General features: G+C 31.6%; 1 protein-coding gene across 1 annotated transcript in view; it reads right to left on the minus strand.

Annotated features, from left to right (window-relative positions):
* LOC142334995 (uncharacterized) overlaps positions 1–24,473 on the minus strand; it is a 384,183-nt gene that overhangs the window by 242,662 nt on the left and 117,048 nt on the right. The window contains exons 24-30 of the mRNA XM_075383322.1: positions 21,625–21,831; positions 21,037–21,126; positions 15,894–15,958; positions 13,161–13,248; positions 10,892–11,021; positions 10,193–10,326; positions 6,458–6,620 (exon numbers count right to left, since the gene is read on the minus strand). Coding sequence (XP_075239437.1) covers positions 6,458–6,620; positions 10,193–10,326; positions 10,892–11,021; positions 13,161–13,248; positions 15,894–15,958; positions 21,037–21,126; positions 21,625–21,831 — 877 coding nt within the window. The remainder of the gene's footprint in view (positions 1–6,457; positions 6,621–10,192; positions 10,327–10,891; positions 11,022–13,160; positions 13,249–15,893; positions 15,959–21,036; positions 21,127–21,624; positions 21,832–24,473) is intronic.

Consider the following 24,473-nt stretch of genomic DNA (forward strand, 5'->3'; position numbering starts at 1 on the left):
ACAATTGGATTTCTGAAAGTTTCAAGGTCAATTTCACTTAAATTTCATTGGTTTTCAAAAACCCGTGTTTCACTTTGGTTTAAAAGGTATTTTTTTTACTCATTTGAATGTTTTACTGGGCCCTAACCGCTAACAGAATCCCGAAATCTTTTTTACTATGATCGTTTTGTAAATGCTGTATATAGTTGTGAATTCTTTATTCTAGAGATTTGAGCTTCAAAGATATTTGTTGTAATCGCTTTATTTTCAAGTAAAAAATTACTCTATTTACCGGGTGAAAAATTTTTTCAGTTGTCGTCAGCTCCTCATTACGTACTGAATTTTTCGGGCCAAAATCTGTCTACATTGTAATTAATTCGGAGGAAATACCAATAATACTAACAATATAAAGCGTGCTGACAGGAAAACATACAGACCGCTTATAATGCGTGCTGGCTGTAATACATGCCGTTTATAGGTCATGATGGCCAGAATACATACCGCTTATAATTCATGATGGCCAGAATACAGGCAGTTTGTAAGTTATGATGCCCAGATTACATGCAGTTCATAGGTCGCGATGGCCAAATAGAAGGCATAAAACTAATTGAAAATGTCATGACTTGTTTATTCTTGTGTCATACTTGTTTATTGTTCCGACCCCACTTGTGGGGGGGAGGAACTATATACTCAAATGGGTTTTTTTTTGTTCCGTGAATTTTGGCCGACCGATATATTCATCGTAGAGAAATGTGCGTGGTATCATTAAAAAGCTCGTCCAGCGTAGAATTCGAAATTAAAAAGATTTTTTTGAATTTCGTTTTTTTTCGAGGAGTTATCGAGGTTTAAAGTTTCATGTGAACACTGGATATTTGGTTCACTTTTACCGTAATTTTCGTTCGAATTAACGTTTCTTCTACGAAAAATTTAACTCAAAACTAGATTTCACGCCAAAAAGTAAATCAATTTTAGGTTTTTAATAGACAAAAGGAGATAATAAAGACTAGTTCTAGTCTTAGAGGGAAGTTTAATATATAAAAAAAATTCGAATTAGGTTTGGGAGCTCTTTTTTTAGAAAATTTTGCAATTTTTTTGTTTTTTCAAGTCACCTAGAGACTACTAGACACTTTTAATATCAACGTTCCGTTAATGACAAACCTCTTTTACGATCAAATGAAGCCCAATTAACAAAAAATTTGTTTCGAAGGGATCGCTCATGTTTTTTTTGGACTCGTATCTCAAATTTCGTAATTTCAAATGAAATTTTGATTTATTTTTTGAGGTTTTATTAAAGTTTTATAATCCTATGGCATAAACTTGTTGACTAAAGGTACAAAAGAGTTGCTAATGGGCATTAATTGAACCTATCTAGTGCTGTGAGCGGACAGCTAATGGCTGTTAAGACTTTGAAAATAAATATTCGAAAGTTTTTTAAAATTAGTAAATCATAAACTTATTTTTGTGAACTGTAAGTTCGTCTCAGTAAAAACTGGATTGAACTCCTTCATATCACTGCAACATAAGTTAATCTCATTAGCGCCTTTAACAAATAACTATTGGTTATGCGTCTTCAATGCAACAAGATTTCAAATTTTTTAAAAAATTTTTTGGACATTTCGTTTTATATGTTCATTTTGAAATCTTATCACGTCATCCTAATATTGATGGCTACATCTTCCTTCAGTGAAGACGTCCAAAAGATCATGGATAAAACTTTCTGAGAAAAAAAATAGGGTTTAAATGGCTTCAACACTTTCTTCACCCATTTTTCTAAAGAAATTTTGGTTTTTGCCTGTATTTGTTGTTTTTTTTTCATAGTCATAAGACATATTGTGATGTCTTATTGATTACCTAGGCATCATAAACATACTTGTATTCACATCGTGGCTTAGCTGAGCGTATTCATTGTATTCCTATGAAGGCTTTTGAGTTTAATGTCTGTTAAGACTTTAAAAATATTTTTTTATTTTTGAACATAAATCAATCTTAAGCCTTTTTTCGTGGATTGTAGGTCAGTCTCGGTAATGACAGAACCGCTTTTTCTCTACATCAGCAATAATTTATCTGGTTAGCGGTTTTGTCTTCTAACTATTGGTTTTTGTGAATTCGGTGCACGAGTTTTCATAATTTTTATAATTTTTGGATTTTTTTTAGTAATTTTGGTTCCTTTTGAAATCGTATTACATTATCCTAATATTGATAGCTCACATTGGCTTAGTGAAGACGTTCAATGGATCGTTGAAAAAGTTTTCAGAGAAAATAGCTTATGGTTTAAATAGCTTTGACACTTTCTTCTCTCAATTTTCTACCGAACTTTTGGATTTTGCCTGTTTTTGTTGTTGTTTTCATAGTCAATGACTTGTTGTAATGTCTTATTGATAAATTTTGAATGACAAACATCCTAGCCGTCACATCATCTAGGCATAATTTAGCGTATTAAATGCCTTCCGTTGAAAGCTGTAGAATTTTTTGACTTTGATACAATGGGTTTTCTCAAAAATTTCGTGGTTTTGATGTATTTTTCTTTGCCATCCGACTTATTGTGATGAGTTATTGATGTCACATGAATAAAACCTATGATTTCTATTTCATCGAGGCAGAATTTACTGTGTTTAGTTAACTTAAAATGTAGCAGTTTTTTTAAATTCAAACATCTATTTTTGTTATCTCTTCATTTGGTTGACAATTAAGTCAAAAATGTAGATGAGCTCGGGTCGGAACATCATGTGCGAACGCACATTAACGAGCCGCCTTGTTATCCTCATTGTCATATAGTTGCATAATTGTTTATACTTGTGTCATGCTTGTTTATTACCCTCATTGTCAAATAGTTTTTCTAATCTAATGCCTTATTTGAAACGGTCACAGCTGTCAGTGGGAATGTTTAGAAAATCTTTCTTCCGTTTATAACGCTTTTGTAGTTATTGTTGCAACTATAGGTTATGCTTACATTTGTTCAACTGAGTTCCAAATCTTATTTGAAAATGGAGAGCTGTTGCAACCTCAGAAAATTATGATAGAATTATTAGCGTGAAAAAAACGTGCACCGGTAGTAGTATTAGTCATCGATGCACTGTTTTTGTTGTACATATTTGTATTGATTTCTGACATTTTCTACAGAAAGTAAGTAATTTAATTGAAAGTTAAATTCGGTTGAAGTATTGAATTAAAGTTTAAAAATTTTGCAGTACGATTCTCAACGGTCAAACATAAAACTTAAGGAGGAGGAGTTAGGGTAAAATATTTCTCAGGACCAATTGTTATATTCCTAAATCTTGCAGGGGGGCCTATAGGAAAAGTTAATATATTTAGAAAATTTTCGAAGAAAAACTCTAGGTTAAGAACTTAGATATGTTTTGAATGAAGTCAACATTTCTAATTTTGAAACAATGAATTCAATCAAGAAACAAAAATAAAAGCTTTAGAGCAATTATCAAGGTATGCGTTTTACTAACTTTTGTTGTAAAGCAGAGAAGGGTTGAAATAAGTCTCCCTTATCTCTGAGACGATTAATAACTTTCTTAATGTTTTATATTGTAATTTGGTAGTTTCAACAATATTCATCTCAATACTTGGACAGAGGAGAGAATTATCAGCCTAGATAACTCAGAGTTAGTTACGAACTTCTTAGTTCCTCAAATGATACTTGGTGTACATATATTAAAGTTTTATTTAAAAATATAAATCGAGTCTCCGTTTGATTTTTTGACGATTGACCGGCAACTACTTATATTGCATGAAAAACGAACCAAAATGGAAATTTTCTGTAAACTTATGTGCATATATAAACATATATATATATACATATATATATATATATATATATATATATATATATATATATATTATACATATTACAAATTTTTACACACACATATATATATATAAATATTTTCACATATATATATATATATATAAATATATATATATATTTTTTTATATGTATGTATATGTATATATGTATACATAAATATAAACATATATATATATATATATATATATATATTTACATAAGTATATATATATATATATACATATTACAAATTTTTATAAACACATATTTATATATATATACATATTTTCACACACACACACACACACACATATATATATATATATATATATATATGTATATATGTATGTATATGTATATATGTATACATATGTATATATATAAATATATATATATATATATATAAATATATATATATATATATAAACACACACATATATGTATATATATATATATATATATATATATATATATTTATATATATATCTATATATATATATATATATATATATATATATATATATATAAATATATATATATATATATATATATATATATATATATTTACATAAGTATATATATATATATATACATATTACAAATTTTTACACTTACATATTTATATATACATATATATATGTACATATATATAATATATATATAATATAAGTACATATATATATATATATATATATATATATATATATGTATATATAAATATTACAAATTTTTACACACACATATTTATATATATAAACATGTTTTCACACACACACACACACACACACACATATATATATATATATATATATATGTATATATGTATGTATATGTATATATGTATACATATGTATATATATAAATATATATATATATATATATATATTATATATATATATATATAAATATATATATATATATATATATATATATATATAAACACACACATATATGTATATATATATATATATATATATATATAAATATATATATATATATATATATATATATATATATATATTTACATAAGTATATATATATATATATATATATGTATATATAAATATTACAAATTTTTACACACACAAATTTATATATATATATATACATATTTTCATATATATATATATATATATATATATATATATGTATGTATATGTATATATGTATACATATGTGTATATAAATATATACATATATATATATATACATATATATATTATATACATATATATATATATATATATATATATATATATATATGTATGTATATGTATATATGTTTACATATATATAAATATATATATATATATATATATATATATATATACATAAGTATATATATATATATATATATATATATATGTATATATAAAATATTACAAATTTTTACACACACATATTTTATATATATATATATACATATTTTCATATATATATATATATATATATATATATATATGTATGTATATGTATATATGTATACATATGTGTATATAAAATATATATATATATATATATATATATATATATATACATATATATATATTTATATACATATATATATATATATATATATATATATATGTATATATATATATATATATATATATATATATATATATAGATTTTATGACGGGAATTTCCTTCCGTTTAGGTTCGTTTTTCCATGCATTGTAAATCTTTCCTGTGCAATAGGCAATAATTCCGACTGATATTTCATTAATCCATCCAAATAGATAGATGTTTTTCCTTTATTTATTTGGTTTAATCAAGCAAGATTAATTGCGGCAATTTTATGTAAGATAAGGGTAAATAATAGCTTCAACAAGTTAGATTATTCATTCAAATGTTTTAAATGAATTTGCGGTGAATGCGTTTTTTTTGCGATTCTCAGCTGAGATCTTATAAATTTTCGCCTTTCTAACATAAATTAGCATTTCTAACCGCAGATGATATATAATTTTGCATGTATAGGCGCAGATTGTAAACAATTATGCGTTTCTAGAAGTAGATCTTACAAGAAGTCAACGCTTAGAGCTGTGTCTGTGAGCTTCGAACCACTGTCGACCAACATACTCGGACCAAAATATGTAAGATTAACGCTAAATTTAACGAATAATTATATAAGATTAACGCTAAAATCTACGCAAAATTATGAAAGATCAACGTCAGATGCAACGCAAAATTAAGTAGGATCAACACTAACTTCAATGCATAATTGTATAAGGTCAATGCTAAATGCAATGCAAGGTTATGTAATATCTACGCTTAGAAACGCACAATTATATATGATCTACGCTTAGAAACGCACTATTATGTAAGATCTACGCTTAGAAACGGCAATACTTGCTTTTCAAGGCCTCAAGCACAGATCTTACATAAATTAAACGCATTCACCGCCAATCTTATATATTTTTGCGTTTTTTTAGCGTTGACACCTCGACCCGGGAATCAAGAAATGAATATGTTAATCGGTAGCGACTGCACTTCTTCAGTACAGCGGTTTCCAAAACGAAGTTAATATGAGAGAGTCGTTTTGTACGCGCCAACCAATTCGAACGTGAGAAAGTTTGCTAATTGGTCATTACGTTAAGAGGTCTGATTATACGCCATTCCGGCCACTCCAAATGGATTATCATGAGTGGATTTGAACAAACACCTAGACATGGACGGAGTACTAGCCTGACTTCGAAGGGAGGTGCTCCACCAGCTCCATCGGGGTCAATGAGCCTGTGATCCCTAGGACTTGGGAAGTTGATATTTTCCAGCATACACGGATGCAACCTATTGGTTTGGCGAAAGTTGTCTTTGTTCCTCTTCGTATCCCTACAGTCTTTCCCAAGTTCTACGAAAGAAAGACTTCATGTTTCAAATCAAAAAGTATAAAAACAATTCGTATCTTTTCCATTTTCTGGCCCTTTTGTGGAAAAACTGTAAAATTGCGTATATGAGCATTTTGAAAAACATCATAAAGAAAAACCATGAAAAATAGTTTAAAAAACATAGCAGGACTATTCATGAAATAAAATAAAAAAAAACGATTAAAAAATATGAAATTGGTCATAAAGAGCAGTAATCAGCATTGTTGATGCCATTGAGGTTAAAACTTTCCCAAGGAGAAGTTCTTATCAAAAAAAACATGAACACGTGATTGAACAACTAACTTGATAGCTAACAAAAAATTTTTGGTTGACATAAAAGAAACAAGCACAGAAAACGCGAAAATTTTTTCAAAAAGTTTCTAGTTGTTCACAAAGGATATTGGTGTTAATGTCTTCAATAGCAATGTTCTGATGGTAAAACATAGATAGCAATCTAGATACAGGCCTGCAAAAATTTAGTGGCACATGAAAATGATGCAAAGTGATTAAATGTAAAAAAATGGCAAAATTCATTACAAATTTATTTAATTTGTAATAAATCGGTGTTGCCAAAAACTACAGAACACCTAAACTATAGGCCAACATGAACCTTACTAGATATAAAAGAAACAGAAGGCCCTAAGAACGACAGAAACTGTTCCACTTTTTAGGAGAGATTAGCAAAAAGTACCTATAATATGCTGCAGTGTATTTCTAACCGTTAAAGATATTGAACTTGAAAAATTTCAAAAGACTCAAAATGTTTAAACATCTACTCCTACGAAAACCGGACCAGTGAAAAGCAACTAAAGTCTCTTTTTACTAAAGTACTTAAAATTAGAAGCAGGCATTCCTCAAGCGGTGTCCCGCTTTTTCACCCCTATTCATTTAACCCCCTGTCATTTAACCCCGATTTATTCACCCCTGTATCATTTAACCCCTCTATCTTTTAACCACTCTATCATTTCACCCCGATTTTAATCTTTCTATAAAATAAGGATTGTTAAATCAGCAATATAATCATTTGGCCATGCCTCGCAGGCCATGGCCATGCCTCAGCGGCCCGTGGGACTTGATATGAAACTATCACAACCGAACGTGGGATTAATTTATCCACTTAATTATGACAAAACATGCCTTTAATGTCGACTGATAATTGGCGGGATGAAATGATAGAGGGGTGAATAAATCGGGGTTAAATGATAGGGGGTTAAATGAGTAGGGGTGAAAAGAAGTAGAACCTCCTCAAGCAACATGAGTCACTCCCAAATGTTTGCCATTTAGCTTCTAAGTAGGGGTCGCAAAACTAAAGCCAGCGATAACACATTTCAAACGTAGATTATCTGAGAAGTAATATTCTGTACAGCAAGAGTGACTAAAACTTATTTCAAACGAAAATGCGACAAATTGGTTAAAAGTGGTAAAAACGCAGCTTCATGGTTTACTTTTCGTCACTAACTGTGACCGTTAAGCTTGCAGTAAATGTTTGTTTGAGGTACAATGGCATTAATCTTGATACACGAGTGTTTTTACAATTGCTTCTAACTGACAGATGTCAATTATTTCCAGAGTTTTTTAAAAGTCGATCAAAAAACGAATTGCGATGAAATATGCGTAAAAACAAATACGTAATGTTGAATCGAAACGTCCATTCTGAAATTTTGTATGAAAGAAGAAATTAACTTTCAGGGGTAAATTGGAAACAATATTTTTCAAAAAGGAGAAGCACTGAAGCTAATTTTCTTCTAACAAAAGGTTAAATCAAAGCTATATTTACTAGACTGAAACCATTTGAAAGTTTTCCTAATGCGTTTGAAAACTAGATTCCCGAAATGAGCATACTTTCCGTGAAAAATGTCCTAAACTTGTAAAGAGGAGATGAATGAAATTAAAATCGTATCTGTTGATAAAGGAGAAACGAATCGAGGGCAACTTTTGTGTGGTGTCAAATTTTTTTTCTTTGCAGTGCAACTTTTAGTGATGTTAAAGGTTTGAAGTGGGGTGTAATTAATGTCCCCAATATTTGTGGGTGAAACTTGAGAAGATTCAAAATTTTGAAATCTTTTTAATGCACTGAAAATAACCATGCAAGGGCCTCTATTCCTGCCATAGCTAAATTCACTTTTTGGATTGACCACTACCCCTAGGAACTGCCTGCAAATTGAAAAAAATCCTGAAAGTTTTTTTTTTAATCAGTGTCACAAGAGTCATTCCAACCAATACTAAGATTTTCTCACAGCAAATTATTCTAGTTACATATAACTACGGAGTCTGTGATTGAACCCATGAGAAAATTGAGCAAGAATTACAAATATAAGTTCTGGGAAAAGCAAGAAAATCTAATCAGGCTTGGATTCAGTTCCTCAAGGAGACATTTTTTAAACAATTATTAATGAATCAACTATGCATTTTTTAAATAACGAAAAAAAAACGAATTCATTCGAGGTTGTTCATAGCCTGATTTTTTAGTAAATTACAGTTTCTTTGAACCACATATTCAAGCCTCCCACCCTCCACTGTCTTATCAGGTAAAAAGCATAATACGGATACCAATAAACAGAGTTCGCCCGAGGACAATAAAAATACGATCACAATCCGAAGGATATAGATTAATGAAAACAAACATAAAAATTAAATGTTTTTATGCATTAATTTTTTCTATTTTTGGTTTAAAAAATTCGGTAAATAGCCAAAGTCTCAATCAGCACTAAGACTATCTAAGATATCAACAAAACTCAATTTGTACTGTAAACTCTAATTATTATCTCTTAGTGCGAACTTTTGTTTTTGCAGCATTTTTGCCCCGTGGTTAGCGCATTAGCTACGAGAGTTATTTTGTTAGATAAACCGGGCGTTCGAGCTTGTATTAAACAAAATTGGCCAAAAACTTTTCCAGATTTGACAAAGCAGTCTGATTAAAAATTTTCCTGGTGCCTTTTTTTCTTTTTAACTTTTGCTGAAAGTAGGCGAAAAAACCGAAAACATGATGGTCAATACCTCAAATGACCCAAACACATAAAAAACCACGATATCAATAAGGAAGCGCTCAAAAAATTTTAGCTTCAATGATATTTCCAGATACCAGTCACATTTTTAATACCGCATATTATCGATCGGAAAAATTTGACTGGTCATCATAGCCCAATTAAAAGGTGCTGGGACTGATCATTACAGAAATTATAAATCACTATAAAAAGGAAAATTTTTTGACACATTATTTTTCAAATTGAATGAATTATTAATTTGCCTCTAATGATGTTTGTCAAAACGTTTTCCACTTTTATAGCGGTTTATATTATTTGTAATGGTTGATCCCGCCACCTCTTAATTAGGCTACAATGACCATTATTAATTCAAAAATTAGCGTTATTTAATTAATTAATTATAATTTTGGTTCCTGCGTAATCGCAGCGGAACAGCATTAGGATACTGCGGCCTGTTCTCATCTGCCCTTTTTCTTATTATTCCCCACATTTCAGACTGTTCTTTTTATGAGCAGCATTGCTCTTTTTTTGATGACTATTTAGTTTTTGGTGACGCTTTTATGGTTGCTTACCTTTTATTTTAGCATTGCCAATCTGAACATCGTAGCCTTGTTGTGCTGTAATTGCGGGGTCCACAATTTCAATCTTAGAGATGAGAGCGTTTTCTGAGGTTGCGTCCACCTCAATACCACTGCTCCCAATTGCGCTAAAACAATTATCAAAATTAACTATTTATTAATCAATTTTATTACGCTTGTCATTGAACATTGCTTTTCTTATACAATGCTATACAGATTAATACCGAAACTTTAATAAAGTAGATGCATTATTCTTATAAGAAACTTATTATAAGATACTAACTCTAATATAGTAACATCTTATAAGAATTGCAATGTTTTGCAAGATTTTAAATGAATCATTTCAGATCATTATGAGCCAGCGCCTCTATCAGAATTTAATACATGTATTAACAGTAAGACACAGTATGACACCTTTTAACAGTACGACACATTTAGCATGTATTACGATCTGATAGAGGCGCTGGCTCATAATGATATGAAATGATTCTTGTAAAATCTTACAAAAAATTGCGGAACTTTGTGGTATTTGTCGATTATAATTGGTATTTGTGTAATGTTTTCGTCTTTTGTCGCCAAATACCACAAAATACCGCAATTTCAGGGTAGAGCAAGATGTGAACAATATTGCGAGGGAATTTAATTTTTTTGGTGACTGCAATCTGAAATGATTGTAGATGATAAGGTGTATACCTGCAGGAGCATTCAACTTCACTCGGCACTCCGGACTCACAGGCTGCCTTGAGCCCAGCAGAACAATTGCAGTCTGGAACAGCCTGGTTTGCAGAGTCGTACAAAGTCACTATAGGATCAATTGCACCACCTATGAGCACACAGAAAACTTGTTTGGGTACTGTTTCTTTTCCTGGCAGATTTTTACCCTCCATAACAGGTGCATTTCCAAGTTTCTCACTTTTATATTAATCATATTGTAAGGAGACACCATTATATGGCAACTGTCTTTTGGTGCTCTCTGGGATCGGAAACCATCGCTTTAGCAGTTAACAAATATTTGTAATTTGTTATTATTCAAAAAACATTGTTATTTCTGATATGAAAACCATTTAAGGGATATATAGTTTTTCTTCGTCTTTTGAAACCTCAAATTAACGATTTCTAATTTTATTGAATTCAAAAACTTACAATCAATTGCATGCTTCCTGCAAATTTCAAGTTTTTGAATAAAGACCAGAATTTTTTCAAACGACTTAATTAGTAGATCCTGTTAAAAATTCGATAATATGTTGAGCAGGCTTTACTTTAGAAGCTTCGTTATCTGGTAAAATTTTTCTAGGAATGAAGAAATTAAGAAAAACTATAAAAAAATATTTCTCTTTAAAAATTTTTCTGGTTTTTAAAGGAGGAATACTGCTGTATACTCTCAAAAGTGCCAAAAATTTAGGATCTAATCTGTATGGGCTGCTAGTGTTTTTATGCCGCTGTAATTAACTATTTTGTGTTATAGGAACGTGATGGTAACTAAGACTTATAGGAACGACGTTCAAATAGCGGGCATCTAAAATTGGGCTTTATGGGTTTATCCCGTTTCTATTTCTGTCCTCAATTTTTTATACTGACTCTTTTCATTTTGCTTTGCTTTGCTAGAGAAGTCAAATAGATTTCACGCAAAATTTTGAAAAAGCGGCAAAATGAAGGAAAGCGAAACATTTTTTGTTCGACGAAGTAAAAAACATAGCAGAACAAGTCCTGACGTACAATTCAAAAAATTTTCATTGACTTAACAGAAAACTAGACCTAGAACGGACTATGAGTGCATTGGGATAACCATTTAGAAAAAAAACCCGATCCAAAAAATCGAAAAAAACAGTAAAGATCAAAGCGAAAGTGCCGCATGTGAACAAAAAACCACTAGCGAGAAAGCGAATTTTTGGTCATACACCGTTTTCTCACTCTTAAACACCGTTACTTTAAATTTAGAGCAAAAAAATTTCACGCCGCAAAACAACTCGCTTTTTCGCTCCACTTCCTGTTTTGGCGTGACCAAAATCACTACTCCAATTTGACTTCAAAAATTAAAAAAAAGTGTGAACAGATCTTAAAAAAAGACAGCGCCCCAATACAATTCAAATTCTTTGAATTGTAACAAATTCTTTGAATTGTAAAAAAAATAGGAGCGCTATAATAGCCCGCTGAAAAGATGAGGGCGGCTATTAATAACTGCAAAACAATCAGATGGACGGAAATTGCTGACTCAATGCCTAATCAAGCTAAACATTTTAGAGTACTTGGCAACTTCGAGAAAAAAAACAAAAAAACGGTGTTTTCAGGGCCCAACTTTTTCAACATCCTAATATTTTAATGCTGTTGAGTTTAAGTATAGGCGGAGTGTCATCAATGTCTTAGAAGATGAGGAGTATAGGACTAGAACAGCCAGCATTTTGTCCAAATCTGAATCACTTAAAATTGTATGGGCGACTTTGAAGAAGCGAATACGAAAAAAGAGTTTTTGTGAAAAGTGTAGCATTTCTTGGTAGTCATATATGGAAAATTTATGTGGACAAAATTTCATTACATTCTGTCACGTAGATCAAAAAAATTTTGTGTCTCAGAAAAGCAAAGAAGTTTTTTGAAAGCATTGAAACAAACACTCTGTTATAAATTAAGAAAACCTTATTTCCTTTTTCTTCATGAGACCAATACCATAAGCTCATCAATGCGTTTGCGCAGTTTAGTATGATCACCAAGAACGTTTATCCCCGGCATTTGAACAGGGTTCAATCAGGCGTAATAATGTCAAGAGTGTTGGACGGGGTAAAGGAAAACGGATCTTTTCCGTTTGTGCCCCCCCAGTACGTTATGCGCCCCCCAGTTACAGAGCACGTGCCATTACATAGTAAATCACTATGTAAAAATATTGCACGTGCGTCTGGGGGGTGCAAATAATATGCGCCCACTAAGCTGGGGGGGGGGGCACAAACGGAAAAGATCCAGGAAAACTTACTCGGGCATTTGTTGACTGTGAAACTGTAGGTGATGTAAGTTTGAACAACATTTTTCCACATGCTGGTTTTCCCAAAAAGAGCTGCGGGCTAAAACAACACTCTTACTATAAAAAGTCAATCGAAAACAACAAGTACTTCGTACCATAATAAACTCTTTAAACAAGGCAGCAAAATGGATCGATTTTTTTGTCATTGTTCATCAAATATTCAGTCAGGCTTTGACGCTGTGCTTGTTTTCGTGTCTGTGACGTCTGTATGTGTGTGGGCGTGTGAAAAAATTACCTTTCAAGTTGCAAAATGTTTGAATGTGTTATTTATTGTTATAGCCCCGCAAGCTTAATAGGAGTATATAGCCACCGATTGCCTCAAAAAATACTACTATGTTGGTGCTATTCTTAATTTATGGGGCTATTATGGGAAATAGTTAAAAACATCTTTGCTGCCTTTTGGCTTAATGCATTACGAGCTGGCGTCCTTACCAATTCATTTTATTTAATATTGCGATAATTTGCGGCATTGTTAGACAAAGGCATTGTAAAATTAATACCAATTATAATGTTTCATTATAGTGGTGTCATACAACAAAGCCGACGTATAGGGGTGCTGATTACAAAAGTGCTAAAATTTATTCAATTTTTCTCTCCTAAAATTTTTTAACCAATCAGATCACTTCAACTGAAATGAGCGTAAATATTCTGAAGCAATCACACTGAAGTGGCGAGGTTTTGGATATTGTTACTTAGTGACTAAAAATAATTGGAGCGAGATAAATTTAAGGCAAACAGAAAAGATTGCAGGCCATAGCCATGCCTCAGAGGCCCGTGGGACTTGATATAAATCTATCACAACCGAACTAATGATCAACGCGCCCTGTTTGCTCTGAAAAAAATTCCTATAGCAATTAAAAGATAGTTAATTGGTATTCGCAGTTTCGGCACAATTAAAATCAGCTCCAGTTTCGGCACTCCTAAATGTCGGCACAGTATTACATCCGCATAGTTATACGTAATTTGTTTTAGTTTAATTTAGTATGGTAAACGGACAACAGATCGAAAACAGAAAAATTGGGAGAATAGATCGGGAATCAATCTCTTTCCTTATTTGTTGAATTTCAGCATTATTTGCAAGTGGGCATATAATTAACACATCTGGCCAAAAAATCGCGAGTCATGGCCATTCCTAAGCGGCCCGGAGGAAATTAGAAAGCGCCGAAAACTGATTTGATTTAAAAAGAGCCGAAAGCAAAAAGTTGCCTTTAATTGCCCCAAATTGTTAGTTGATTACCGAGAAAAGTACTTTAGTGGGTTAATTGGTCTCATGTTTGGTTGTGATAGTTTCATATCAAGTCCCATAAGCCACTCAGGCATGGTCATGGCCCGCGATAGTTTCAAGATAATTATTTTTTAATTCACTTTCAATTTCTTTTATTAGAAAACATTAAAGTTTCATTTCATTGCTCAAATACTCGGTTATCATTGGTTGAGAATTTGGTAATCTCATTTCAGAAGACAATTTAATTGGCTGCAAAATTTATCGTAATATATCGACTAAATAATTCAAAAAATTTTCGGCTCTCTTTCAATAGGCTCTTTTAACTTCAGATCTCTTACAAGTCGCCAAATTTACCACGACCGAACAAAATATCACAACAGAATTTATTATATGCCGAATATTAAATGAGCGGCTTATTCTGAATGGCCAATACGCAACTTGAATAATTTAATTTTCGATCTATTGTCCAACTAGTATGTAACCAATCATTTGTCGCCGTATTCTACACTGTAAGGACTTTTCTTACAAGTATTAAGATACGTTGATCTAAATAAATAGATCAAATGTACCAAATGGTTCACTTTATTGTGCACAGGCGCTTGCTTTTGATGTATGAACTGATTTTGGACTTAATACTATATGAAGTAACTGGAATATGCCAATTGCATATATCGGAACTTTTACTCTCTCGCCACAGGTGCAATAAGACCATAAAAGTTATCTTTTTTTGTCATAAAAAATTATCATCACCTGTATAATATTTATTAACTGTAATGGCTATAACCCCACCCTATAATGAGTTACCTAAACATATAGGCCTAAAAACACGCGTTTTTCATACATTTCAAGGAACTGTGAAATTTTGTCAACGCGTAGGGTTTTGCAATACTTCATAAATAATCAGAATCAAGCCTTTCTTTGTGCCTAATTTAATCAAATGGTTTCGGAATGCAAAGCGCGGAACAAATTGGTCTCGGATGATAGCGATTGTTCTAACCGGTTATATGACAATTTACCCTACGCCATTTTACCCAACCTACCATTTTACCCAATGCCATTTTACCCAACACCAACTTACCCAATGCTCTTTGATCTTTTTGTTCAATTATCCGATTGCCGTCGCCATTAGCAGTTGCTATTACAAGGATGGTTTAAAATGTTTGTGAACAGTATAATCCCATGTTCGGTTGTGATAGTTTCATATCAAGTCCCACAGGCCATTTAATTATATAGTCCGCTAATTCCATGTTCGGTTGTGATAGTTTCATATCAAGTCCCACGGGCCATTTATTTTCTAGTCGGCTAAATAGTCATTTTGGTTAATTTAGCAATGGGGTAAATTGGGTAAGTTGGCATTGGGTAAAATGGCATTGGGTAAAATGGCAGGTTGGGTAAAATGGCACGGGTATAATGGTATTGGGTAAAATGGAATTGGGTAAATTGTCCTGACACCTTCTAACCTTGCATTTAAATAGGGAGTCATAGTTGAAGGCCACTGTAGTCTTTTCTGCTTCATGCGTGACATCTAAACAAATTTTCAAGATTTAATAGAAGTTGTAATAACTGTATCCAAGACCAGATTTCAATAGCGCAAAATCTTGCACAATTTTTATAAAAATATGTTGATCATGTACTCTTTACTCTTGTGCAAGCATTGTAGTCTCTTGTATTTTCGATGCTAAACGTTTCTAAGTTTAAGGACACGTTCAGCTGGTTTATTCTCTGTCAATTTTGTCTAATCCATAAATTTGACGTAGAAAGACCTGAGTTTTAACATGAAAAAGCCTGGCAATAAAAAAAATTTAATTGAAAAGTTTTTCTTATTCATCTTTTTCAACGAGTTCTCGACAACTTTTATGATCACTCAACTGAACAATTGGTTGGTAAGTAAATGAATCGTTGATTTAAATATCTAATTAAGTAAAGTCTTTGATTTGATTAATTTTATTTTTCAAACAATGTTTTCCTTCCTACTGCTAATAAATGTTTTTGAGCAATGGCATAGAGTTAATTAATGATGCCCGTTGTTGTTGAGATTAAGAGATAACAAACATAACACAAAGCATCAAGTACAGTAAGGTGCAACAAAACAACATAAGCACTGTCAATTGTTTCCTTGAAACAAAAGTTGTTAACAGATTTTTCGATGTTTCATCAAAGAATCTATGTGAAGCATCACGATGAGATTGAGCTGACGAACAGGCAAATCCAAAATCAGAACCAAAATTAAAAATAGAAAAATAAAAAAAAACATAAAACGAAAAATCTAAAAATTCCATAGATTTTTTCAAAGAAATTAAACTGGAAAGTAAATAAATTGTTAACCGTCGACAAAAAATATTGATTAAGTTTACTTGTGCCACCATAGGAAGCTAGCAGGACTCACCATCGATAAGAAAATGTGATTAAACAACAAAAGAGTAATTTTCTACGGGTGCACTTAAGTTTTTTTAATTAAAAAAGGAATTCAGTTAATGATAAACCAACTGAAATCAATAAATTTTTTTGATGGCACACGAAAAGTCATTGAGGCATGCCATAATGGCGTTTAAACCATTGAATCTCCTGGAATTCAAATTGTTGAGTTAATCATTCCGAACCTGCACAATATCGTTTAAATTCTTGTAGAATTTATGAAAACTTAAAGATTGAGAAACTGTGTTTTTTTTCAAAAAAGTATCCATTATGTTTTCTGGGTTTCAGCGCAACCATCTCAATTGTGTTGAATTGCCTCGCTGTTTTCATGCATGTTGATTCCTGCAAGTGTAGGGTGTTCGAGTTGTTCGATTTTGTTCATTTTTTTTTCAGTGGCAACCTTGATGAACCTCGAATTTATGAATGCTCTCAACCTGAATATTTAGTTTAAATTATAAATGAAACTTTACTAGAACATGCCATGGTAGTATTGGTGCAAGTTATCTTCAAATTCATGGAACTCGCGACCCATATTAAAAGTGCACTGATAGCTCAACAAGGGGTTGGCACCAACTGTGCCTCGCACAGGAAGTGTTCCAACCTATTAAGGAGTAGCATTTTCGGGCTGATATCAGCGAAGAGGAGAACAGGACAATGAGCAACAAATTGATGTTCAAGCGTGCAGGAGAGAAAAATTTAGAATCTATTCAATATTACCGTTAAAAATTCAAATTAAATTTTGCTCTCCCTTCCTTTACAGATCTAATCAAAAAACGCGATCAAGTACATTCGAATTGTAAATCTCATCAAAAAAAAATAGTAGGACAAGTTTTCTGATGTACAATTCAAAGAAGTTTCATTGACTAATAAAAAAACTAGACCTAGAACGAACTATGAGTGAATTGGGAAAACCATTTCTAAAAAAAACATCAAAAACGTAAAAAAAAGGAAATCAATGTCTAAATGCCGCATGTGCGCAAAAAACCACTAGCGAGAAATGAGTTTTTGGTTCAAACCAAAAAACTAGGCGTAGAATGAACTATGAATAGATTGGGAATAGAAAAAAATCCGGTCGAAAAAATTGAAAAAAACCGTAATCATCAAAGTGAAATTGCCGCATTTGAACGAAAAACTACAAGCGAGAAAGCGAAGTTCTCTTCAAACACCATTTTCTCACTTTAATTGAAAAATAAAGTAAAAAAAAATCAGGCCGCAAAACCACTCGCTTTTTTTCCTGCTTCGGCGTGAACAAAATGACTACTCCAATTTGACTTCACAGATCATGAAAATGTGTGAACAGATCTTAAAAAAACATAGCCGGAAAAATTACGGAAACGACACGAAGGAGAAAGTTGCCCATACATTTGACTAAACAAGTAGAACAACTATTGTGAAATCTAAACATCTACAAACACCATAAAAATTGTAAGGAGTTTTGTAAATAGTACAAGGAAACATAAAACCGGATAAAATTCCGTTGCAATTAGAGCAAAGAAAATCTTGCAAAACAATGCACAAGTCATAATAGGCTAAGAAACTTGTCTAAGATTAAAAAAAAAGAAAAACTGCAAAAAAATAAGAAAATTTGTTAAAAATTTCTCAATCTTTCTCTCAATTCTCCTGAGAAAAAAGTGATTTATACAAACAAAACTTTAATCAATTGGTATCTGAAAATTCCATTATTAACAAGCTTCCATTCAAATCCCTCCAAAAGCAGTAAAACAAAAAAACCAGCTAAAAAATCATTAAATTCTTCTAAAAATCAGTAAAACTTTTCAAAAGCCTCCAAATTAGCATTAAACTCAAATTAACTACTTGAAACCTTCAATTCCTATCAAAACAAGTCTAAAGCTAATACAATATCATAATCAAACCTCATAACCATCAAAAGTTGCAAAAAACTGCTTTTAAAAGCCGCAAGTGAACAAAAAATTGCTTGCGTAGAGAAAATTTTTTCACACATCAATTTGTCGCTCTCTCAAAAACAGCGGTATGAACAAAAACCAATCTCTTTTCGCTCCGCTCTTCACTTTTGTTCAGCACCAAAATTACTTCAAATTTTTTCACGCGTTTCATTTCCCGCTTCAAAAATCACTCCAATAAAATTGATTAAGAAAGGCATTCTCCATCACTCCTCTTTGAGTCGTACAAAAAAAAACGGCGCCCCAATACAATTCAAATTTTTTGAATTGTAATAAACAACAGATTAGTAATGTCATAACCGGTTTTTTATTTCAGAGCAGTACAGTTTAACGTACGTTTTGAAGGATTAAAGAAACGCACAAAACAGCCTCCTAATTTTTAAGGCTGTTGTCTAATTGACCTTCCAGCAAAAATTTAGCCCAGCGTAAGTGTATTGCGGTACCCTTGTTCGTAAATAATCTTTTGAAAATTTTTTTTTGAAGAGCAATAAAATAAGTATTTAAACATAACCGGCAGATTGCCGGAAAATAGCCGCCGTTGTTTCCAAAAGCATGATTGGGATTGAAAGATTAGATATTGAAAAAAAAGATTTTTTTACAAAAATATTTTTTAAGTCCAATTTATTTTGATGGCATTTCATAGTTGAACAAAATTCTGTTTCTTAGAGAGAGGCTACAGGGGCTACTATCAATACCAATAAACATTAGAGATGGTAACTAAGACTTATAGGAACGACGTTCAAACAGCGGGCATCTAAAATTGGACCTTTTGGGTTTATCCCGTTTCTATGTCTGACTTCAATTTTTTATACTGACTCTTTTCACTTTGAATTGCTTTGCTGAGCAACTGATGTTCAACATTACTTTTAGCAGATTGAGAGAAGAGCGAAACTAGCCTAGAGAAGTCAAATAGATTTCAAGCAAAATTTTGAAAAAGCGGCAAAATGAAGCACAGCGAAACATTTTTTGTTCGACGAAGTAAAAAACATAGCAGGACAAGTCCTGACGTACAATTCAAAAAATTTTCTTAGAATAAACAGAAAAATAGACCTAGAACGGACTATGAGTGGATTGGGAAAACCATTTAGAGATAAATCCGATCCAAAAAATTGAAAAAAAACAGTAAACATGAAAACGAAATTGCCGCATGTGATCAAAAAACCACCAGCGAGAAAGCAAAATTTTGTTCATACACCGTTTTCTCACTCTTAAACACCGTTACTTTAAATTTAGATCGAAAAAATTTCAGGCCGCAAAACCACTCGCTTTTTCGCTCCACTTCCTGTTTTGGCGTGACCAAAAACACTTCTCCAAATTGACAATTCAAAAATCATGAAAATGTGTGAAAAGACAGCGCCCCAATAAAATTCAAATTCATTCAATTGTAAAAAGATAGCAGGACAAGTCCTGAAATACAATTCAAAAGTTTGAAATAATTTGTGGCCTGACAATCTTTTACTCCGCTTCAAAAGGCAAATGAGAGCACTCATTTGAAAACCCATTGAAGCTGTCAATAAGCAGATTTAAAAATAAGACAAAAAAAACAAAAAAAAATGTGGACCAAATTTTCAGTTTCACTGCAATTATATACAACAAAGTCATAAAAAACAATAGTTTTTGTTGACGTTTTAATAAAATAAAGCTATGCGTTATTGAGACAAGCATTTTACTTCCGACAGCACGCAAGAATAGTGAAGAGTAAAAACAGCGAAATTAGAGGTCAAATTGCTGCGCGTGAACAAAAACTTGCTTTGAAAAAGAGAAAAACTCGTTTGAAAAAAGGTTGATAAGCTCCTCACTCTAACTGAAACCAGGAAAAAAACACGTTATAAAAAAGATAGCGCTTTAGTACAATTTAAATTCTTTGAGCTGTAACAAATCAAAAGAAAAGTAAAAAAGATTTCACAGAGCTATTTTTATCGCAGCTATAAAAAGAGACTGGTGGAGCAAACTATATCATGTAAATTTGGGTTATTTTAAGCATTCTGATAGTGAACGGCAAGAAAAGGGAAAGATTTTGAAGACTTTCAGCTTTGAAGACACTCTTATATCTCTCTGCAAAAGATTGAAGACACTCTTTTATCTCTCTGCTTTTATCTCTCTACATCGGCGAAAATTGACTTAACAAAAAATTTGGGAAAACGTAAAGTTCCTGACCCCCAAATAGATTTGAAAGTTGAAGCAACTAATCGCCAGATAAAATTGAAGGTTAGAACAATAATATGGAGAGTAAATTGCGTATTATGAAAAAGTTGATTCTACTAACTTGTATCTGTATCGACAACAGTGGTGCCGTAGAGAGTGTCGTTCTTTTCATACATCTCACAGTACACAAGACACTCGTCCATCCATCCAGCTAAACAACACATAACATTATAGACTGCTATTCTGGAGATCATCATTATTTGCTCTCAATGAATTACCCCCCTGTCTGTTGGTTTATGAATCTCCATAATTATCTCTGATTATGCAATGCAAACGATTTTTAGTGCCAAAGAGCATTAGTTTGTTCACACTTAAAAATAAAACCGAAATTTTGTTTCTGGAAGCTCAGCAAAGCAGAAAAAAATTGAAGAACTAATGATTGACAGGAAGTAGTTATTAGTTATAACTGATATATTAAACCATTTAGATATATTAAACCATTCTACAAAATGTTTGCGGAAATTGGTGGGTGGAGGAGACAAATACGTTAGTCTTTTCGTCTATTTTTCACCTCCACAACATTAATTTAAGTACGCAGCTCCCCAATGGCGCTAGCTGAAAAGATCTAAAAAACATAAATACATCTAAAAGATCTAAAAACTATAACATAAATATTTTAAAAAACAATAAAAATTTCCGCGCGACTTACTTTTCTCCTTGTAGTTTGTATTGATCATGTACACTCCGCTCTCAATGTAATTTTGTTCAGCATAGTGTTGACATGACATTGGCATTCGGTTGTGTCTGAAACGACCATTATTTGTGCTGTAGCAGTAGAGAATGCCCACTTCCAACGAACCCCCTTCACTGTTACAGTTCTCCAGTTTTGTAAGGGGTATATTGTCCGACACGAAACCTGAACAAAATTTGCTTAAAGGATAACTCAGCTCTAATAATTCTCAGCTCTACTCATCGCCGAAATTTTAGGGACTTTAAAACCCTTTGGAGTTATTAATGATTTTGGCAAACATAGCTTCTACTCCAATAAAACATTGCAATGAATCCATTCCTGAGGTTATTTACAATCGATTACAGCAACTCAAAACTGGATCACTGACTTATTTGAAACAGAGAGAAGATTAATCAAAACTTTTTTCACACAAAAACGATATATGCAATGGCCTCCATAGCGAAATATATTTTTCTCTCGACATAAAGAATTAAGCAAACTCAAACAAAACCTGAAACGAAATCAAAAAACTTAGCAGGACAAGACCTGACGCACAATTCAAAGAATTGTCATTGACTAAACAAAAAAACTAGACAAAGAACGAACTATGAGTGAATTGGGATCACCATTTGGAAAAAAATAGATAAAAAATCGAAAAACAGTAAACATCACAATGAAATTCCCATAATTGAACATAAAACCACAAATGAGAGATGTAAATTTGGTTGAAAAAAAACTAGGCCTAGGGCCAACTATGAATGGATTGGGAAAACCATTTAGAAAAAAATCCGATCCAAAAAATCGAAAAAACCGTTAAATCCAAAAAAAAGTTACAATCAAACTGAAATTGCGGCATGTGAACGAAAAACCACAAGCGAGAAAGCGAATTTTCGTTCAAACAAAGTTTTCTCACTCTGCTTCAAAATTAGAACGAAAAAATTAGAACGGAGCGAATTGTTCCACTTTTGTTCTCGCTTTTTTGCTCTACTTCCTGATTCGGCGTGACCAAAATCACTACTCCAATTTGACTTCAAAAACTATGAAAATGTGTTAAAAGTTTTTTAGGAAAAGACAGCGTCCCAATACAATTCAAATTATTTGAATTGTATAAAAAAGTCGAGGAACAAGAAATTCCAAAAGTGAAAAGAGAAACGTTTTTGCTGTTGTAATATAATATACATAATATATATATATATATGTATATGTATAATATATATTTATATATGTTTATATATATATATATATTTATATATATATATATGTATATATATATGTTCATATATATATATATATATACACATAAATATATATATATATATATATATATAATATGAACATATATATATATATATATATATATATCAAAATATATATATATATATATATATATATATATATGTTTTTATACATATATATATATATATATATATATCTATATATATATATATATATATATATATATATACATATATATAGTTACATATATATTTATATATTTGTTTATATACATATATATATATATATCTATATATATATATATATATATATATATATATATATGTATATATATATATATATATATATATATATATATATATATATATATTTGTTTATATAAGTTTATATGCATATATATATACATATTTACATATATATATATATATATATATATATATATATATATATATATATATGAATATAACTAAGTATGGAGTAAAAATTACGTCGAGTAATCATTCAACTGCTGCCAACCATTGTTCAATTTCTACCTTATCATAAGTAAAGGACCCTTTGTTTCCTATGTAAACGAATCCAAATCGCTTTAAAAGATTCTAGAATTGACTGTGCATTTCAATTAATAATTGCTTAGTAAGCAATGCAACCTTGCTTTGGATTCTCTAATTGTCCCAATGCCGCTATCAAAACCAGTAGTTTTAATCAATTCCTGTCAAATGCCCCGCTTCTTGATCCGTTAACAAAATGTCAAGGCCAACTTTAAAACCATTTTTTGCCGTTCTCTGCAGTAAAAAAACCGAGAAGATCAATTATCTTGTAAACCAAAATTTGATCTCAGATGCAATGGATCACACGTTCAATGGAGGTTTCAACTGATAACAACAAACAGTTTTGCGGAACTTCCACCCATTGGTCCACTTACCCGTAAATTTTATTGAACTAAATCTCATCAGAAGACGCGCAATGTCTGTAGAGAGATCAGGAGTATATCTTGTTTGGATGTGCAATTGAAATTTTAGTTTCTTGATCTAGGGGTCAAATCGTGCGGTGAGATTAAACAGAGTTTGAGGTTGGGAACCAGTTACATGCAAATCACTTTCTTGCAGTATCCATTAAGAGATCAGGATTCGTTTCCATTTTAAAATTTTCAACGATTTGTGTAAGCTGAAACCCGAAAAACATCTGAGTTCGGCAAAAATGACCATAGTGTTTTTTTGCCACTTTTAGTTTTTTCAAAGCCATTTGGCGGCAAAAAAACACATATTTTCTGGTTTATAGGTTGTCCCCTCGGGTCTACTCCAAATAATCCACTTCAATTTTTGCCACTCAATTTTTGCATCACGCAGCACTGTCGAGCAGTATTTCCATGAGTATTGATCTGGGTTTAACTCGTTTTTAAATTCGGATTTCTCGCATCAAAATTGGTGTGTTTTTTTTTATTTTTCAGTCCACCCAACTCCAACTTTTTGGAGAAATTGTCTTCTCAGTTAAGGCACTAACTCACTTTCTGCAAAAGGGCCTATTAACAGTTAAAAATATACTCCAAACTTTTTCCATGATTACCCAAAACTTTAAACTACTCAAAACATACG

This window comes from Convolutriloba macropyga, chromosome 2 (genome assembly GCF_964194025.1).
Source record: "Convolutriloba macropyga chromosome 2, txConMacr16.3, whole genome shotgun sequence".
In the NCBI taxonomy this organism is placed as follows: Eukaryota; Metazoa; Xenacoelomorpha; order Acoela; family Convolutidae; genus Convolutriloba; species Convolutriloba macropyga.